Raw genomic sequence first — 20,571 nt, forward strand, 5'->3', positions numbered from 1 at the left:
TTCAAGCTCAGTCTTAATACCCTACAATGACTCTGTAAAAAGTGTAAATCCATATTCAGGAAAGATTTACCCTAACAATGCAAGACAAGTATGTAACCACCAGCAATAATAAAATATTGATTTAGATACAGGGATTGTAAACAAAAATTGCTTTTGATCTAAATTATTTGCAGTTTACTTGCCATCACTTGTCTTTTACTAGTCTCGGGGGGCAGCTGTATTCTGGAACAAGATTACATCTGGGATAATTTTTAGAAAAGATGACAGCTCTGAAATTAAGCTTGGCTATGCTCACAGGCTTTCATCTGCTTCTGCTGAATAGCAGAGGAGTTTAGTCCATAACATAAGTGAAATAAACTCCTGCTTTTAGGTAAAAGTGCTGTAATGCAAATCCTAGTGTTCATTTTTTCATGACTTTAGCTTTCAATGTTTTGTGCACATAGACAGCATGATCCTAATTGTGATCATTAGAGACGTTCTGCACCGGTAATGCAATATTGACTATTGCTTCAATTTTAAATTTTGCCATGAATTCATAGCCATGAAATTACACAAAACTGACATTTTATTTGGTGATTTTGTTAGTCATGAGTGCTTACATTCATGTAAGTAACAGGCAGAAATTGTAAAATTGTTAGTGACAGGCAGACATACTGGTAGGATGCAGTTTGGAACACACCCAATTACAATTACAGCATTTAAGCTCCATCTTCAGATGGCATGGATTGGTTTATTGGATTTAAACTGAGTTAGATTCCATTTTAATTAGAAATGATCATTTGTTTTTACATATTTTTGATGTAGTAAATCACTACAGTACAGAAGTAAGAGCTGGAACAGGCCCCCCTGGAATATATAAAAAACAGCGATGTAATACATTTGAATTAGATACTTGCAACACAGTCCAAAATGTTAAGACAGGGCCAAAATAAGAGTGAAACATTTATATAATGTTAAGGTTACAGTGTTTTGAAACATAGCTGGTGAGTAATTCATGATTGGGTATAAAAGGAGGATCCACCAAAGGTTTGATCTTTGCAAGCAGAGATGCATTGTAACATAGGCCTTTCACTATCTACTGGGCAGTTGTAGCCTAGTGGTTAAGGTACTGGACTAGTATTCGAAAGGTCGCTGATTCAAGCCCCATCACTGCCAGGTTGTCACTGTTGGGCCCTTGAGCAAGGCTCTTAACCCTCAGTTGCTTAGACTGTATACTGTTGCAGTACTGTTAGTCGCTTTGGATAAAAGTATCTGCTAAATACCGAAAATGTAAAGTAAATCTACTGTAAATGATAGTATGGAAAGATTCATTGAATCCAGAGAATTCTTAGTTCATCTAAAGCAAGGCCAGAAACCTTTTTTGCACTCACACACCATCATGAGTGACCATCATGTTTCTGGGATAAATAAATAGGCACATGGGCTAGGTGGTACCTTGGAAAATAATGCATTACTTAACACAGACTACCGCTGCATCAAGAAATGCAACCTAAAAGTTGATGTGTCAAGTGCGAGGTAAAGCCCCACAACATGCAAGAATAAAAACTAGGGATGTAACGATGCACCGGAAGACAGTTAAAAATTGGTGCGCGTGTGCCACGATTTGAATCGGTTATTCATTTAAGATGAATCGATATTCACTTTAAACAGCAGAGGGCACTGGCGCTATATTTTTTTTTTACACAAAAAGGGAAATGTGCAGCATTATTATGCATAGTTTGTACCTATCTCGGAAATAAAATGACATCATTATGTAGATAAATTAAATATAAGCACAAATCCAGTATTTTATTTTAAATATAAGTAATAAAAGGAAACTTTGTCATAACTTGTCTTCAATTTAATTTTGTTTAAAAAAATCGGAAAAAATCGTATCGTGAACCCAGTATCGTGAATCGTATCATATCGTGGGTAGAGTGTATCTTTACATCCCTAATAAAAACATAACTCAATGTAAGATATTTACCCAAAGTAGAACAATACTGTGGCTAAAAAGCACTAACAAAAATAAACGTGGTCACCAAAATAACAGACACAAAGGGACAAATGAAAGACACAAAAACATCCACAGCCCGCAAGTGGGAAAGTGGATAGAACAGGTATAGCACAGAATAAATAACTGGTTTTCACAATATGACAGGTCGCAACAACTTAGTTCTGCACTTCAATCTTATAATGCACTTCAACCACACCCCAAGACAGCAACTGTCTGCTATCTTTAAACATGTACTAATTATTATATTAGTTTCATTTACATGCAGTCTAATCTGTTTCCTGTAGATTTTTATCCACATACTGCCCCAGTATCTAGGACTCCTCAGGCCCAAGGTGGAGACACCGCTTTCTCTAGAGCGTCCACCCAAGAAGAACATCAACGCCATCAGTCGAGCAGCAGACGAATACTTTATTCGCAAACCTGCCACCTGTATGCTCTTTCCCAAACCGAACAGGTAAGCCAACATATTTGCACAGGACAGAAATAACTGACCAGATTTCAGCCAAGTTGTGTTTATTGTTGGAATACAGTGAAATACAGTTGAAAAATGCCAATCCTCTATCTGTTATTATTTATTTGTCACAGAGATGTACATCAGATTAAATAAATAATAGAATAGAATAATATTGAACACCTAAAACAAGAGATGTTATAAAACAAAGTTAACCATTTTATTTATTTATGGATCAAACTATTCCAACAACTGTATTACACCTGTAAAAAAAGTATTTTCCGTATTAACTTCATAGTTTCTTGAAGCACCTTAAACATCAATAACTGAAACTAAATCTAGAATTTTTATATTAGTATTTTGCATTAATTCTGTGTTTTTTATCTATTTAAATTAAGTTTCTTTTGTGTTTTGGGTCATTGAGCTATTACATAACCCAAATACGCCTTTAGAACTTTGGCTCACTGGCATAACCTTATGAGTCCCTCAAATAGATTTGGTAGAAAAGGGAATTTAATTATGCAGTTTCCTCAATAAGGGCGGCTCGGTGGGTAGCACTGTCACCTCACAACAAGAAGGTCCTGGGTTCGATCCCCAGGTGGGGCGGTCCGGGTCCTTTCTGTGCGGAGTCTGTGCCTAACAGTAGCTGAATGGCAGAGCTGGGGTTAAAACTCTCAACCTTTCAGTTGATCGCCCAACGCTCTACCCACTAGGCTACCACTGTCATCATATGGCTTAGCTAAGAAATATGATGACTTATGTTCTTTAGATGTGTTTATCTGGGATCTCTTGGAACTTTCTAGATAATTTTACGAGTTCAGCCCCAACTGGGTAAATTTATTGCTGTTATTGCTTTACTTCATTGAAAATGTCTATTATCATCTTTGATCCATTACAAACTCTTCCAAACTAATGTTCTATATTTCAACAACTTGCCACAAATTTTGAAAGCATAGAATTTATTTTATATAAATTAGGGCTGTCGAAGTTAACGCGATAATAACGCATTAACGCAATCTCAATTTAACGCGATTATAAAAATTAGTGCCGTTAACGCAAATTCTAGTTCATGTTGAGACTTGACTGGTAGAACAAACGTTTTAATGTCGGACTTGCCACCGTTTTTTATTTGCGGTTTGTTAACATAATGTTACCGAGCGTGGTAGTGTCGTAGTAATGCACTTGCATAATAAAGAAGCTGCCAGTCCTCCATTCACGTAACGCTAGGACGGACACTTAAAAATCCTCCTTTTGGAGTGAACTGGTTTCATTTTTGATCAATATTATTTACCATTGGCTCAGGTACATGTCGAAACAAATGCTTTGTATTTCATTGGTTTAACAGCCTCATTTGACTCCTTATAGAGCTACCACTGGCCAATCGGAGAAGGTCCGCCCTCTAAATGCTAGTCTGTGATTGGGTGGTTGAATTTCGCCCGCCCTCTCTGTTTTGTAAACACCGCGCTACCTGAGTCAATCACTCAGCTCTCATGATCAGGAACGCGGTGAAAATGCCAAAAAGTAAACTTTTAAGGCAGCGCTGAACGGACCTAAATATGAAAAGACACAACATTTAGTGAGTAAAACAGTCATTTGTTATATAATTCTTGCTTAAATTGGTCAAAAACTGTTATATGGGTTCTGGATTCATTCTGTGTGTTGCAGTAGCATGTCCCCCTGTTCCTAATAAGATGTCCGGCTTTTTGGGGTGTAATGAATTTTTTTTGTTACTATGAATCTGGCCACCCTAGTCTAAACACACTCAGTTCGTGTAGAAACGTCCATTAAACCACTGGATAGTATTACTGCCTAGTATGTGAGTGAATAAAACTCCCTTACAGTTTTCTCTTGTCCCAGCAGTTTTTAACATTAGTACATTTAGCATAAAATGTGTTCACCATTGTAATTGTAACATTTCACTTAAAAATCCTTGTTTTCTATAACATTTACACAGATTTTTTTTAATGCGATTAATCGCGATTAACTATATGAAATTCTGAGATTAATCGCGATTACAAATTTTAATCGTTTGACAGCCCTAATATAAATATATGATTTATATTATTTTTACACCTATTAGCAATGGGTGGTGCTAAAATACATGAATTCATTGATTAGCTAAGTGTCGACATACTTATAGACATTAAGTGTACAGTGGGGTCAAAAAGTATTTAGTCAGCCACTGATTGTGCAGGTTCTCCTACTTAGAAAGATGAGAGAGGTCTGTAATTTTCATCATAGGTACACTTCAACTATGAGAGACAAAATGAGAAAAAAAATCCAGTAAATCACATTGTAGGATTTTTAAAGAATTTATTTGTAAATTATGGTGGAAAATTTGTATTTGGTCAATAACAAACAAGCAAGATTTCTGGCTCTCACAGACCTGTAACTTTTTCTTTAAGAAGCTCTTCTGTACGGTGGCCGAGAAGTGCAAAACAAATTTACATTTCAGAAAACAAAATTACAAAAAAACAAAAACAAATTTACAACAAAAGCAAAAACAAATTTACAAGTGCTCGGGTACCCAGTGTTTGTAAATTTGTTTTGGCATATGTAAAAGTGTTTCAGCACTTGTAAATTTATTTTCGGCATATGTAATTTTGTTTTCTAAAATGTATATTTGTTTTGCACTTCCCGGCCGCACATATTTGACGGAAAAGGCAGGGACAATAAACCGGAAGTGCGTGTTGCTTACCTGCTGTCAATCAAACTGTTTCTCAGCGATAAAGTGAACGGAGTTTGTGATGGTGACGATAAACAAGGTTTTGTCTAGTTTGTGGAAATCATTTTATCCAGTTGACCCGCTATTGTTTTTCTTGTGGAAAGTTTTGTGCAGATGTTTAGACGTGGCGTGTGCATCTCTATTTACCGTCCGCTCTTCTAAACATCTAAGGAATTCCCACAAGAACAACAAAAGCGAAATAATGAAAATAATTAACACAAAATGGACAAAACATTGTTTATTAGGGACGGAACATTTGATACCGAGGCTTTAAAACTTGTTTCACTTTTGTAACACTGGACTCAGTGTATCGGAGCTTATATTAAAGCAGCATGTGCGGGACTGATGAAGCTTTGTGCTGTGTTTTATCTCACTCACTATATAAGAGACAATCAAACCAGGGTTACCCACCGTCCTGTAACATACACAATCCTGCTTTATCTGGAGACTAAACACCGCGTTCTGTACTGAACTGATACAGGACGCTTTGTTCCGTATTTTTATCAATGGGAGACGGTGTGGTGTATGAAACAGAAGGAAACTGCTGCTTAATTCATTATATTAAATAGTGTTCACTTTTATTCTTAGTAACGTGACATAACCTGTTTAATAAACCGCTGTATGTGTAGCACAGTGGGCGGAGTGCGTTGTTTTGCCTAAAATATGGTTCTGACTTATTATTATAAAGAATGAAAATAATAAATGTTAAACACCATAAATAAAACCTTTGTTCTCATGACTGTGTAAGGTCCCCCCCTGCTGCTATAACCAGCGCACACACACCGTTACTAAGAATAAAAGTGAACACTACTTAATATAATTCCCTCAGTCTCCCATTGATAAAAATACAAAGCGTCCTGTATCATTTCAGTACTGAACGCGGCGTTTAGTCTCCAGATAAAGCAGGATTGTGTATGTTACAGGACGGTGGGTAACCCTGGTTTGATTGTCTCTTATATAGTGAGTGAGATAAAACACAGCACAAAGCTTCATCAGTCCCGCACATGCTGCTTTAATATAAGCTCCGATACACTGAGTCCAGTGTTACAAAAGTGAAACAAGTTTTAAAGCCTCGGTATCAAATGTTCCGTCCCTAATAAACAATGTTTTGTCCATTTTGTGTTAATTATTTTCATTATTTCGCTTTTGTTGTTCTTGTGGGAATTCCTTAGATGTTTAGAAGAGCGGACGGTAAATAGAGATGCACACGCCACGTCTAAACATCTGCACAAAACTTTCCACAAGAAAAACAATAGCGGGTCAACTGGATAAAATGATTTCCACAAACTAGACAAAACCTTGTTTATCGTCACCATCACAAACTCCGTTCACTTTATCGCTGAGAAACAGTTTGATTGACAGCAGGTAAGCAACACGCACTTCCGGTTTATTGTCCCTGCCTTTTCCGTCAAATATGTGCGGCCGGGAAGTGCAAAACAAATATACATTTTAGAAAACAAAATTACATATGCCGAAAATAAATTTACAAGTGCTGAAACACTTTTACATATGCCAAAACAAATTTACAAACACTGGGTACCCGAGCACTTGTAAATTTGTTTTTGCTTTTGTTGTAAATTTGTTTTTGTTTTTTTGTAATTTTGTTTTCTGAAATGTAAATTTGTTTTGCACTTCTCGGCCACCGTACTTCTGTGCTCCACTCGTTACCTGTATTAATGGCACCTGTTTGACCTCGTTATCTGTATAAAAGACACCTGTCCACAGCCTCAAACAGTCAGACTCCAAACTCAACCATGGCCAAGACCAAAGAGCTGTCGAAGGACACCAGGAAGAAAATTGTAGACCTGCACCAGGCTGGGAAGAGTGAATCTACAATAGGCAAGCAGGTTGGTGTGAATAAATCAACTGTGGGAGCAATTGTAAGAAAATGGAAGACATACAAGACCATTGATAATCTCCCTTGGGGTCAAGATCTCATCCCGTGGGGTCAAAATGATCATGAGAACGGTGAGCAAAAATCCCAGAACTACACGGAGGGACCTGATGAATGACCTGCAGAGAGCTGGGACCAAAGTAACAAAGACTACCATCAGTAACACACTACGCCGAGAGGGACTCAAATCCTGCAGTTCCAGGCGTGTCCCCCTGCTTAAGCCAGTACATGTCCAGGCCCGTCTGAAGTTTGCCAGAGAGCATATGGATGATCCAGAAGAGGATTGGGAGAATATCATGTGGTCAGATGAAACCAAAATGGAACTTTTTGGTAAAAATTCAACTCGTCGTGTTTGGAGAAAGAAGAAGAACCCAAGAACACCATACCTACTGTGAAGCATGGGGGTGGAAACATCATGCTTTGGGGCTGTTTTTCTGCAAAGGGGACAGGACGACTGATCCGTGTTAAGGGAAGAATGAACGGGGCCATGTATCGTGAGATTTTAAGCCAAAACCTCCTTCTATCAGTGAGAGCATTGAAGATGGAACGTGGCTGGGTCTTCCAGCATGACAGTGATCCCAAACACACCGCTCGGGCAACGAAGGAGTGGCTCCGTAAAAAGCATTTCAATGTCCTGGAGTGGCCTAGCCAGTCTCCAGACCTCAACCCCATAGAAAATTTGTGGAGTCCGTGTTGCCCAGCGACAGCCCCAAAACATCACTGCTCTAGAGGAGATCTGCATGGAGGAATGGGCCAAAATACCAGCTACAGTGTGTGCAAACCTGGTGAAGACTTACAGGAAACGTTTGACCTCTGTCATTGCCAACAAAGGTTATGTTACAAAGTATTGAGTTGAACTTTTGTTATTGACCAAATACTTATTTTCCACCATAATTTACAAAAAAATTCTTTAAAAATCCTACAATATGATTTCCTGGATTTTTTTTCTCATTTTGTCTCTCATAGTTGAAGTGTACCTATGATGAAAATTACAGACCTCTCTCATCTTTCTAAGTAGGAGAACTTGCACAATCAGTGGCTGACTAAATACTTTTTGGCCCCACTGTATGTGTATCTGTATGACTTTGTTCTTAAGCATAGCATGCATGCTGTTGAGATTCATTCCCAGCTTTATCTCATTCATCCAAGTTCACCTCCTTGAGAAAACTGCAGTAAAATTTCCAAACTAATAATTGCAATTTGACACACATTAGCTTAGACCAGTGTCATGCCAAAAAAAGCATTAGAGTAAGTAAACCAGAAGGAGGAATGATGAGGGGGGCTTTAGCAAAAGGGGGAGAGATCTGGGACACTATCAGAAAGATTTGATGAGGCGGCGGGATCTTGCAACTCTTAATTAGTTTTACGACGTGTCTTGGCACTATGAGCAGCATGTCTTAGTCAAATTAGTCATTCTTGATTAGTCGTTTGTTCCAGCTGACCCGAAATACAGCGACAGTTTGAGTGTCTACAGTTTGAGAGAATAAAAAAGACAGAAGGCAAGTGATTCAAACAGCTTTAACATCTTAGGGTTGTAAGAATTATGAATTGTGAAGCATTCTTTTGATGGCTGTGCTACTTAAAGCTGGAGTCAAGCGGAAGAACCTTTATTTATATTTATTTATATAAGCATTTATATAGATCTGCTTGCATTTTCTTAAGTATCCAGTTAGGCAGGGAATTTTTTATTATTATTTTAAATGAATGCAAAATACTTAAGTTTCTCAAACTCAGTAAATTCATTTTAATTTTATCATTCAGCTTAACTGTTTCAGTCTCAAACATTTTAAACCTTTTAAATCCAAAACTCCAAGAAAAAACAACAGTGTTGATATATATTTATGCTTTATGTGCTTTTCCGAAATTTAAGCAGGAAAATGCTAGATCTGCCACTATGTAGTGTAGCACAATTTAAAAGACTTTTATAGTGAGGTGTGGTACATCAGTACTAAAGAGGGGGGTAGTGTCTGGGACATGTAGTTCATTTGGAACTAGTGTGTCACCATGCTCCTTTTGTTAGAGAAGCAGTATTTGCATGTACAACTGCTTTGTTCAAAAAGCATGCAAGATGCTCCACTGTATGTATGCTAAAGTAGTAACTAGAGATGTGCCGATCGGGGTTTTTGGCACCGATTCCGATCTGCGATCTCCTTTCAGGGACATCGGCCGATAGCCGATTGCGATCGGGGGGAGGGGGGGTTGGGGGGGTTTAGCAGTAAATAAAATAAATAAACTTAAAAAGAGCCTCACAGTGAAGATAAACCGGAGCAGCGCGCGTGCGTGTGTGTGTTTGTGTGTGTGTGTGTGTTTGTGTGTGTGTGTGTGTGTGTGTGTGTTTGTGTGTGTGTGTGTGTGTGTGTGTTTGTGTGTGTGTGTGTGTGTGCCCTTAGAAGATACGCTTTGTTCACAGTATCGCTATAAGTGATTCATTGATTCATGAGTCAATTCATTTTTCGCCAAGCGTAAGTTTCTCTTCTCAGTTATCTCTCCGTGTTTACTGTTATTAATTAAATGTCGTGGTTTTAAATAAACACCAGCTACTACAGAACATTCTGTGTGACTCTCTTACATTAAAAAGCTTAATTAAAAAGCTTAATTAAACTGCTATTACCACAGATCTGTAACCGACCGTCAGACTCGTTCCGTCTAAGGAGCTAAAAGTTCAGCAGATGATCCTGAACTAACGAATTTGCTAATGAATAAACTTTTGCCTCTGATTGGCTCTGTAACATTTTCTGTTCTCATCTACATCACAAGTAAGAACCGCATACGATTTACCAAAGTGAACCAGGAGTTTATATAACGTGCTGATAGAATCGACTCAGATGTGACCGGGTTGAATTATCTTTTTAAAGTAAATATTACAATCAGCAAAATGATGCACAAAGTTAATGATGTTATTTTATGTCATGAAGAGCTTTCACTGTGGTTTCTGTACGATGGTTGATGAATGGTGATGTGATGGTTGGCGTCTGGATCAATCCACTGAGCTGTTAACTTAACATGATCTTTATATATCACACGATCGGATCGGCTACTTTTAGGAGATATCGGCCGATCGCCGATAGCATATTTTCATTAAAAATCGGCCGATACCGATTCATAGCCGATCGATCGTCCCATCTCTAGTAGTAACAGTTAAATAATTGAAAAAATTACAGCCAACTAAATAAAAACACTCTTTATACTTTGCACTATGAATTTTCCCATCATTCTTTCTCATCTTTCTTGATGTTCCTGCTGCTAAAATGCATCTTCAAAGCATGATACTACCACTACCAAATTATATTTTTTTTATATGGTTTTCCATGTCACTTTGGCTAAAAGCATCTGATAATTGTAGCATTATGTTACGTTAGTATTACTACTATTACAAGATGATCTGCCACTTTAATTTAAAGCTTTACAGGTGATGTTTGCTATTCCTTCCTGCAACATTTTCTTTAGGAACCTTATTAGTCTAAGCCTTAAATATGTTTAATCAGTGACATTAATGAATATACATCACCTTTATTTGCTCCAACTGACCTCTGCAACTCGTTCAGAGTGACAGTTAATCACCAGATTTCCTACTAGGTTTTATATATACAGGTCCTTCTCAAAAAATTTGCATATTGTGATAAAGTTCATTATTTTCCATAATGTAATGATAAAAATTAAACTTTCATATATTTTAGATTCATTGCACACCAACTGAAATATTTCAGGTCTTTTATTGTTTTAATACTGATGATTTTGGCATACAGCTCATGAAAACCCAAAATTCCTATCTAAAAAAATTAGCATATCATGAAAAGGTTCTCTAAACGAGCTATTAACCTAATCATCTGAATCAACGAATTAACTCTAAACACCTGCAAAAGATTCCTGAGGCTTTTAAAAACTCCCAGCCTGGTTCATTACTCAAAACTGCAATCATGGGTAAGACTGCCGACCTGACTGCTGTCCAGAAGGCCATCATTGACACCCTCAAGCAAGAGGGTAAGACACAGAAAGAAATTTCTGAACGAATAGGCTGTTCCCAGAGTGCTGTATCAAGGCACCTCAGTGGGAAGTCTGTGGGAAGGAAAAAGTGTGGCAGAAAACGCTGCACAACGAGAAGAGGTGACCGGACCCTGAGGAAGATTGTGGAGAAGGGCCGATTCCAGACCTTGGGGGACCTGCGGAAGCAGTAGACTGAGTCTGGAGTAGAAACATCCAGAGCCACCGTGCACAGGCGTGTGCAGGAAATGGGCTACAGGTGCCGCATTCCCCAGGTCAAGCCACTTTTGAACCAGAAACAGCGGCAGAAGCGCCTGACCTGGGCTACAGAGAAGCAGCACTGGACTGTTGCTCAGTGGTCCAAAGTACTGTTTTCGGAAATCAAGGTGCCAGAGTCTGGAGGAAGACTGGGGAGAAGGAAATGCCAAAATGCCTGAAGTCCAGTGTCAAGTACCCACAGTCAGTGATGGTCTGGGGTGCCATGTCAGCTGCTGGTGTTGGTCCACTGTGTTTTATCAAGGGCAGGGTCAATGCAGCTAGCTATCAGGAGATTTTGGAGCACTTCATGCTTCCATCTGCTGAAAAGCTTTATGGAGATGAAGATTTCATTTTTCAGCACGACCTGGCACCTGCTCACAGTGCCAAAACCACTGGTGAATGGTTTACTGACCATGGTATTACTGTGCTCAATTGGCCTGCCAACTCTCCTGACCTGAACCCCATAGAGAATCTGTGGGATATTGTGAAGAGAAAGTTGATAGACACAAGACCCAACACTCTGGATGAGCTTAAGGCCGCTATCGAAGCATCCTGGGCCTCCATAACACCTCAGCAGTGCCACAGGCTGATTGCCTCCATGCCACGCCGCATTGAAGCAGTCATTTCTGCAAAAGGATTCCCGACCAAGTATTGAGTGCATAACTGAACATAATTATTTAAAGGTTGACTTTTTTTGTATTAAAAACACTTTTCTTTTATTGGTCGGATGAAATATGCTAATTTTTTGAGATTGAGGGTTTTCATGAGCTGTATGCCAAAATCATCAGTATTAAAACAATAAAAGACCTGAAATATTTCAGTTGGTGTGCAATGAATCTAAAATATATGAAAGTTTAATTTTTATCATTACATTATGGAAAATAATGAACTTTATCACAATATGCTAATTTTTTTAGAAGGACCTGTATATATACAGTATATATAATAAGCTCTGAGATCTTGTATCTTTCTTTAGATCTGTTCTTAATAATAATGACAGCACAGTGGAGTAAATAAAAACAGCAAATTCAATAATGTATCACCCAGGTCCTGATGAGATTGGAGCTAATATTAACAAGTACAAGAGGTATAAATACTAACGTGTCTTTTTATTCAAGTGAAGTGATGGCTAGCTTTGGCCTTTTTCATGTGGTTTGTTTTATAGATCAATAAACCATAAAACAATACTATATTTAAAATTCACTATATTTAAAAGACACTGTATAAAACACAGAAAGTCAAACTCATGTCTAGGTTTCCATGTTTACAATCTGGCATCCCTAATCCAGTCAAACAAGCAGTTGCTAGATAATTACTTTTTTTTTTCCAAAAAGGTCCAGGTCATTTCTGTGTGGTTTGCATGTTCTCCCTGTGTCTGCATGGGTTTCCTCTGGGTGCTTCGTTTTCTCCCACAGTCTGAAGCTTGCAGTCAGTTTGATTGGAGATACGAAATTATCCTGTGTGTGTATATATGTGTGTGTGTGTGTGTGTGTGTCCTGTGATGAACTGGCAATCTGGGAATCTGTCTAGGGTGGCTCCTGATTTTCGCCCAATGAATTGTACCCACCCCGACCCTGAATCGGACCCAGAGTGGTGGTAAAACAGACAATGATGAATTAAGGAATTCATTATTTAAACAAATGAAACAATTACATTAAACAACATTGACATTAATATTATTTAAAGCACATAGTGGCTTTTGCTTTAGTGGGGCTTGTAATTTACCAGTATGCATATTACTGCTGTAAGTAAAAATAGAAAGCTGATACTGTATCAACAATCAGTAGGCTTAATCAAAAGGATGGGCTTTCCTATTTAATGGAAGTGCTGTGCAGAGAGACCACAGCAACCACAGCATGTCCAGAATACACAACCAAGCCACAGCAGATACATGAAGAAGCACATGCAGTAAAAAATTGTAGATCTACTTTGCCCCCCAGTGGTGAATGTTGTTATAACTGCATTGTAAAAGCCAGAATAACTGATTAACCACTTCTATGGAAGGTCAGGAGTGGAATGGATGGAGAGAGACCAAGAGAGTGTTTTATAATGAACAAAATGTTACAAAAGTCTCCCGTGCAATAAAGACGGCACAGCTGTCGTGATGACCACATCATCAGCATGTCAGAGAGATTTTACAGATGGTCAAATAGCCACTGGTCACCTGAGAATTCACTAGCAGGGGTCACCTTGGAACAGTTGTGAACCTCCTCTAATCAGAACATGCAAACACTTAAGCATGCAGCATTACAGTGTTAGTATTGTCTTTTTAAAGCCAGGAAATTACCTTAAACAAACCTTAAGCAATTTCTGTAAATGGTGGTAAACGACTCTGTATCTTAAGAACAATGTGGCATTGGTACAGTCAAGGACGAGGCATTAGGGAACATTTCGTGCTCTTTTACTGAGAAGATAGTTTGCTTTTGATGTGAATGGAGTTAGCTAGATTAGTTAGAGTTAGAAAAAGCTAGAGTTAGCTTTTTTGGCCATGAATTGTAAACACACAAGAGGACTAGGGCAACCAAAAACACTACAACATCTAAATGGTAAATAAACTACACTAAATAACAAGTAAAACATCACAAATGTACCTTTCACTTTAACTGACACAATTTTCACATACATACTCGACATTTAAACTTTTTAATAACTAATTCATGGCCGCTCAGGTGGCACAGCGGTAAAAACACTACCGAACCAGAGCTGGGATCTTGAATACATGGCTGAGCGGCCACATGAACAACGATTGGTCTGTTGTTCAGATATGGGCGGGATTAAGCCGGATGGGGTCTCTCTCCCATGACTGGTGCAATTACGACCTCTGTTGGCTGATTGATGGTGCCTGCACAGAGATGAGAAAAGAGTGTTCTCAGGGTGTGTCTCTCCATACACAACGCTGAGCTGCACTGCACTCGTCAAAGTGTAGGTGATAAGATGCATACCGCTTGCTGCCCACGTGTCGGAGGGGGCGTGGGTTAGCTTCGTTCTCCTCAATCAGAGCAGGGATCGGCATTGGTGGAGAGGAAGCATGACGCAATCGGGCAATTGGACGCGCTAAAAGGGAGAAAAAGGGGAGAAAATGCATAAACAAAATTTAAAAAATAATAACTAGTTCACCCAGTGACATGCTGTATTCTGGGAGTACCGAGCCCACTGGCTGTGTCTGTGTAAACAGCGGAACATCCTGGGTAGCAAGATGGTGCAACTGTTTTCATTGGTTTGCTTGATAGACATGCCTAATGATGCATACCCAATATGTTTTCTATTTATTTATGCATTTTCTCCCTTTTTCTCCCGATTTAGCCTAGCCAATTAGTCTTCCACTGCTGGGGATCCCGATTGCGTTCAAGGAGGGTGTATTTGCCTGCTCCACCCCAGCACCCCCATTTTTTAAGCTGTGGAAAATCATTCTGTGGATAATGTTAAATGATTTTACTCATAGAAGTAAACTTACTTTTTTTTAACCTATTGTTCATGCTGTTTACAGTAATTGGTTGTTATAATGCCATTGGATTGGTTGTAATGGTAATGGTTGTTGCTTGTTACAGTAAGTTGTTGTAATGCTAATCAATTTTCTAAAATAACACACAAACATTCTAAGTAACAGGTCTGTGTTGCAGGTACCAGCCAGATGACCTGTGCAGTGACCTGAGGAAGTTTATTGATGGTCCCAGTCACTACCTGTCTCTGCCTCCTGAGCTGAAGTCTGCTGTGGAGGCAATTTGCTATATTGCTGAGCAGCTACAGGCTGAGAAAGACTATGAAGCTGTAAGAAAGTCATTTACATAGTTTCTAATATGAGGCGCTTGTTTAATTCCAATTTTTAACAAGTAAATCTGGCAGTTGTGCATGTTCAATTTGTAATAAGACTAAATCAGTTCTAGCCCATGCAACCTCTCTATTGTAGTGGGGATCCACAAGTCATTATACTGTATCTATATGATAGGTTTGGCTGTTAATTTGTTTAAATTTTGCTTAAATGGTTTCATATCCGATGGATTTTTTGAGGGGTTGGGTATTTTTTGAATTGTGACATTGTAATTATTAGTTCAGTACCTTAACAGCTGTGCTACCACTGCCCGGTATGTAAAGTATGTAAAGTTTTTACCTCAGTGTGGACCATACATTATGCACTTAAATGTTAATATTATATGTTTATAGGTACATACACACATAAATTAAATATGAAGTAAAAACACGAGTTAATGTAAGAGATCAAACCACATATATCACTTTACAGAACAAAAGTAATTGTAAAAAATAGCTGGAATTTAGAAAAATAATGGAGCAGGTTATACAGTACAATACTGCCCACTTTTATGGATACAGTAAAAGCACACAGAGATTAAACTGAGAATGAGTTCAGGTTTTAGTAAGACACATATAAAGCAAATACTTAATCTGAGTGTTACAATCTTTTATAAACCATTTATTAGCCTACACTTTTTGCAAAACAGTGATAATTTAGTTCAAATAATAACATTTATATTAAACAGAAATATGATAACTATAAACAGCACTTTTATAAAATAACTGCTGTATTCACAGTTTATGTACACTGTTTAGCTATAAAACAAAACCCAACATGTTCCATATACTAAAGTGTTAACTACACAAATTATGGTTTATCATTTATATTCATTAAGGTGTGATAAATGACAATTCTCATTTAAATGTTATAACCATTTGCTGTTGACCTTCATACCTGTCCGTTCATTCACACAGTAGCAAAGAGCTGAACTTATGACATGAATTCTGAGCCTCAACATGATCATTAATAATAAAATAATAAAGTAATTTGATAAAGCTGACCTTGCTGTAAAAAAAAAAAGAAACAGCAGTTACAGGTATATATCACACATCACCATGAAAATTAAAAACAAATCTACACCAATCAGCCATAACATTTAAACCACCTCCTTGTTTCTACACTTACTGTCCATTTTATCAGCTCCACTTACCATATAGAAGCACTTTGTAGTTCTACAATTACTGACTGTAGTCCATTTATTTCTCTACATACTTTTTTAGCCTGCTTTCACCCTGTTCTTCAATGGTCAGGACCCCCAAAAGGCAGGTATTATTTAGGTGATGGATCATTCTCAGCACTGCAGTGACACTGACATGGTGGTGTGTTAGTGTGTGTTGTGCTGGTATGAATGGATCAGACACAGCAGCGCTGCTTTAAAATACAGTGTTCACTTACTGTCCACTCTATTAGACACTCCTACCTAGTTGGTCCACCTTGTAGATGTAAAGCCAGAGACAATCGCTCATCTATTGCTGCTGTTTAAGTTGGTCATCTTCGAGGTCACAGGACACTGCCCACGGGGTGCTGTTGGCTGGATGTTTTTGACTGGTGGACTATTCTCAGTCGAGCAGGGTCAGTGAGGTGTTTAAAAACTCCATCAGCATTGCTGTGTCTTATCCACTCATACCAGCACAACACACACTAACACACCACCATGTCAGTGTCACTGCAGTGCTGAGAATGACCATTGAAAAACAGGGTGAAAGCAGGCTAAAAAGGTATGTAGAGAAAAAGATGGACTACAGTCAGTTATTGTAGAACTACAAAGTGCTTCTATATGGTAAGTGGAGCTGATAAAATGGAAACAAGGAGGTGATCATAATTTTATGCCTAATCGGTGTGTGTGTGTACATATGGATGGATGGATGGATGGATGGATGGATGGATGGATGGATGGATGGATGGATGGATGGATGGATGGATGGATGGATGGATGGATGGATGGATGGATGGATGGATAGATAGATAGATAGATAGATAGATAGATAGATAGATAGATAGATAGATAGATAGATAGATAGATAGATAGATAGATAGATAGATAGATAGATAGGTTAACCTCTAGAGGGCAGTACAGTGTTATAATTTGTTTAAACTGAACTCGTATGAATGCTAATAATCTTTGCTATGTTTTTGTTTTTGGGATAACACAAATTTCTTGATTAAATATATTAAAACTTGTAAAGCTGAAATTGTTTGTTACAGTTGTTTATGTGTGTTGCATATATGTATGATTACTATTGTTTATAGTATTTTATTTTCAGGGACTTTTTATTTCTTGTTATGCTGTCAAAATGTTCCTTTCCCTAGTTTTCCATAGTTATACCCTCAAAATGTATTTATTTTTTCTTTGTGTTATTAAATTATTCCTTCTTTCTTTCAGTTAAAGGAAGACTGGCAGTATGTTGCCATGGTGGCTGACCGTCTCTTTCTCTGGATCTTTGTCATCTTCACTACCGTTGGTACTCTGGCCATTTTTGCTGAAGCCAGTTTCAATGCTACACCCAGTGATCCCTTCATGAGTCCCTAGTGGTCATCACTGAGGTCATCACTCTGACCTTTTGAACTGGCAACTTGGCAGTGGGATACACTGCCCATGGACATTTTTTTCACTTGACAGATGACTTACAAGAATTTTCATGTATGGAACAGTGTCGAAGCGGAGAGCTGTTTAGGACGACAGTGATACAAAATAACAGTAATTATTGTCAGTATATGTAATGATGTAAATTAACAGAAAAGAGGAAACACCTACTTACTTACACAATGAGGGAAAACCAGTATTCAACCACTTTTAATACTTTTAGTGCATACAGTTGTGTTCAAAATAATTATAAGCTCAGAATTCTTATAATAGCTTTTATTTTTCATACACACAAATGCATTGAGTGCACTGCACATTCTTTTCCAAATCAAAACATGAATTAAAATTGATCAAATTTGTTATTACTTTACAGAAAGTGAAGAAAAGGGAATATTAGGCTGTTCAAAAAAATAGCAGTGTCTGCATTTTTCTTTACAAACTCAAACATTTACTGTGTAAACTGAAAATCACTAAACTAATATTTAGTTGTATAACCATTGTTTCTGAGAATTGCTTCACATATGTGTTTTATGGAGTCAACCAACTTCTGGCACCTGTGAACAGGTATTCCAGCCCAGGACGATTGGACCACATCCCACAATTCCTCTGCATTTCTTGGTTTTGCCTCAGAAACAGCATTTTTGATGTCACCCCACAAGTTCTGTATTGGATTAAGGTCCGGAGATTGGGCTGGCCACTCCATAACGTTAATCTTGTTGGTCTGGAACCAAGATGTTGCACGCTTACTGGTGTGTTTGGTGTCATTGTCTTGTTGACACATCAATTTCAAGGGCATTTCCTCTTCGGCATGAGGCAACATGACCTCTTCAAGTATTTTGATGTATTCAAACTGATCCATGATCCCTGGTATGCGATAAATAGGCCCGACACCATAGTATGAGAAACATCCCCATATCATGATGCTTTCACCACCATGCTTCACTGTCTTCACAGTGTACTGTGGTTTGAATTCAGTGTTCGGGGGTCATCTGACAAACTGACCCAAAAAGAACAATCTTGCTTTCATCAGTCCACAAAATGTTGCGACATTTCTCTTTAGGCCAGTCAATGTGTTCTTTGGCAAATTGTAACCTCTTCAGCACATGTCGTTTTTGCAACTGTGGGACTTTGCGGGGGCTTCTTGCTGATAGCTTGGCTTCACATAGGCGTCTTCTTTGATCAGCCTGGAGCTGATCATTGGCTGAGTCTTTGCCATTTTGGCTATTCTTCGATCCATTCGAATGGTAGTTTTCCATTTTCTTCCACATCTTTCTGGTTTTGGTTGCCATTTTAAAGCATTTGAAATCATTTTAGCTGAGCAGCCTATAATTTTCTGCACTTCTTTATATGTTTTTCCCTCTCCAATCAACTTTTTAATCAAAGTAAGCTGTTCTTCTGAACAATGTCTGGAACGACCCATTTTACTCTGTTTTTTAGAGAGAAATGCACTATAACCAGCATGTACAACATCTGCTGCTTTTATATTTTAATAAGGGCCACCTGTTTGACACAATGAATGACCTCACTAATTGAACTTCACACTGCTATTATTTTGAACACGCCCCTTTTAGTTAATTATTCAATTACACAGAATCAGCAGCATGCATGTCATGATTGTTGGGTCTGTTGGTTTTTTATTACTCTACTACACCTAATAGTAAATTTTTTGCCATGTATAAATATAATTTCTACCAAAAACAGTGATTGATCTGGTTAGTGATGTTGGACTGCTATTATTTTGAACACAACTGTACATCCAGTTCAGATTCACATTGTATTTTGACTTGAAAAATATAAATAAAAATAAAATGTAGGATTTCCTAATAATAAATTACAGTGTATTAGAAACATAATCATTTGTTGCAAAGAGTTGCTGGCAATAACAGCTTCAACATAATTACAGTAATAACTACCGTAATTACCTTTTTGAAGTATTTAAAACCATTTTTAACCTATTTGTCAATCATTTCCCAAGGATTTTAGGGTCTTTCTGATAGACTTCCTATTTTTAAATGTTCAATAAATGTATGGTAAGACCCAAGTTAAAAGATTTAACCAACAGGCCATGCTTTTTTACTTTTATTTATTTATTCTTTTTTTTTTTTTTTTTTTTTTTTGGCTTTATTGTGGGGATGTAGAAATGTCCAGAAGTAGTTTCTTGGGTAAAATATTTATTTCTTTTTTTATTATGTCCTTGTACATTCTGTTCTGTTCTGCTCTGTTTATGTTTCCGGTAATGATCTAAAGCCTCAGTTCCATTTTCAGTGAAGCAGCAACATATCATAATACTATGTATGGGTGTGGTGTTTTTTGGATTTTATGTGCAGACTTTGTTACTTTAAACATTTTGAGCTGAATTATTGGCAAACTATTATATCTCATTATACTGCATTTAATTACTTTAATAGCATATTGTCAAACCATGTGTGACACACCTGTCCAGGGATAATTTTTGGTTTATTAGCTTTCCACTTGCAGATTATTAAATTAGTTCATACTAAGACAACTTTTATATGCTAGATGTGTGTAGCTATTACATTAGTATACTAGTATAGCATACTTAAGTGTCTATATTAATTATGGCTCTAAAGACTTAAGAAAACTTTAAGAACTTACTTTAATTTTGTCGTAATTGCATAATTTTTTTTAACCAATAGCAACATCATCAAAATAAAAATAAAAATTTTATTATTGTTTGCAGCATTCATATTTAGAACATGGTTTTGTTTTATGTAACATTTGCATAGATAAGTTTGTACTTTTATGCATATGTAAATTTGTACATTTATAGAGAACAGTGAAAAGAGGAATTGTGCAAATTTGAAGTGGATATATATACTGGAAGTATATTATAACAAAATATAACAAAAT

General features: G+C 37.5%; 1 protein-coding gene across 1 annotated transcript in view; it reads left to right on the plus strand.

The window, feature by feature from the left end:
• Positions 1 to 17,646, plus strand: part of chrnb1 (cholinergic receptor, nicotinic, beta 1 (muscle)) — a 57,026-nt gene extending 39,380 nt beyond the window's left edge. The window contains exons 9-11 of the mRNA XM_062993585.1: positions 2,281 to 2,450; positions 14,926 to 15,073; positions 17,500 to 17,646. Of these exons, the coding sequence (XP_062849655.1) occupies positions 2,281 to 2,450; positions 14,926 to 15,073; positions 17,500 to 17,646 (465 nt within the window). The remainder of the gene's footprint in view (positions 1 to 2,280; positions 2,451 to 14,925; positions 15,074 to 17,499) is intronic.
• Positions 17,647 to 20,571: the final 2,925 nt, after the last annotated feature.

The sequence above is a fragment of the Trichomycterus rosablanca genome, chromosome 4, assembly GCF_030014385.1.
Source record: "Trichomycterus rosablanca isolate fTriRos1 chromosome 4, fTriRos1.hap1, whole genome shotgun sequence".
Classification (NCBI taxonomy): Eukaryota; Metazoa; Chordata; class Actinopteri; order Siluriformes; family Trichomycteridae; genus Trichomycterus; species Trichomycterus rosablanca.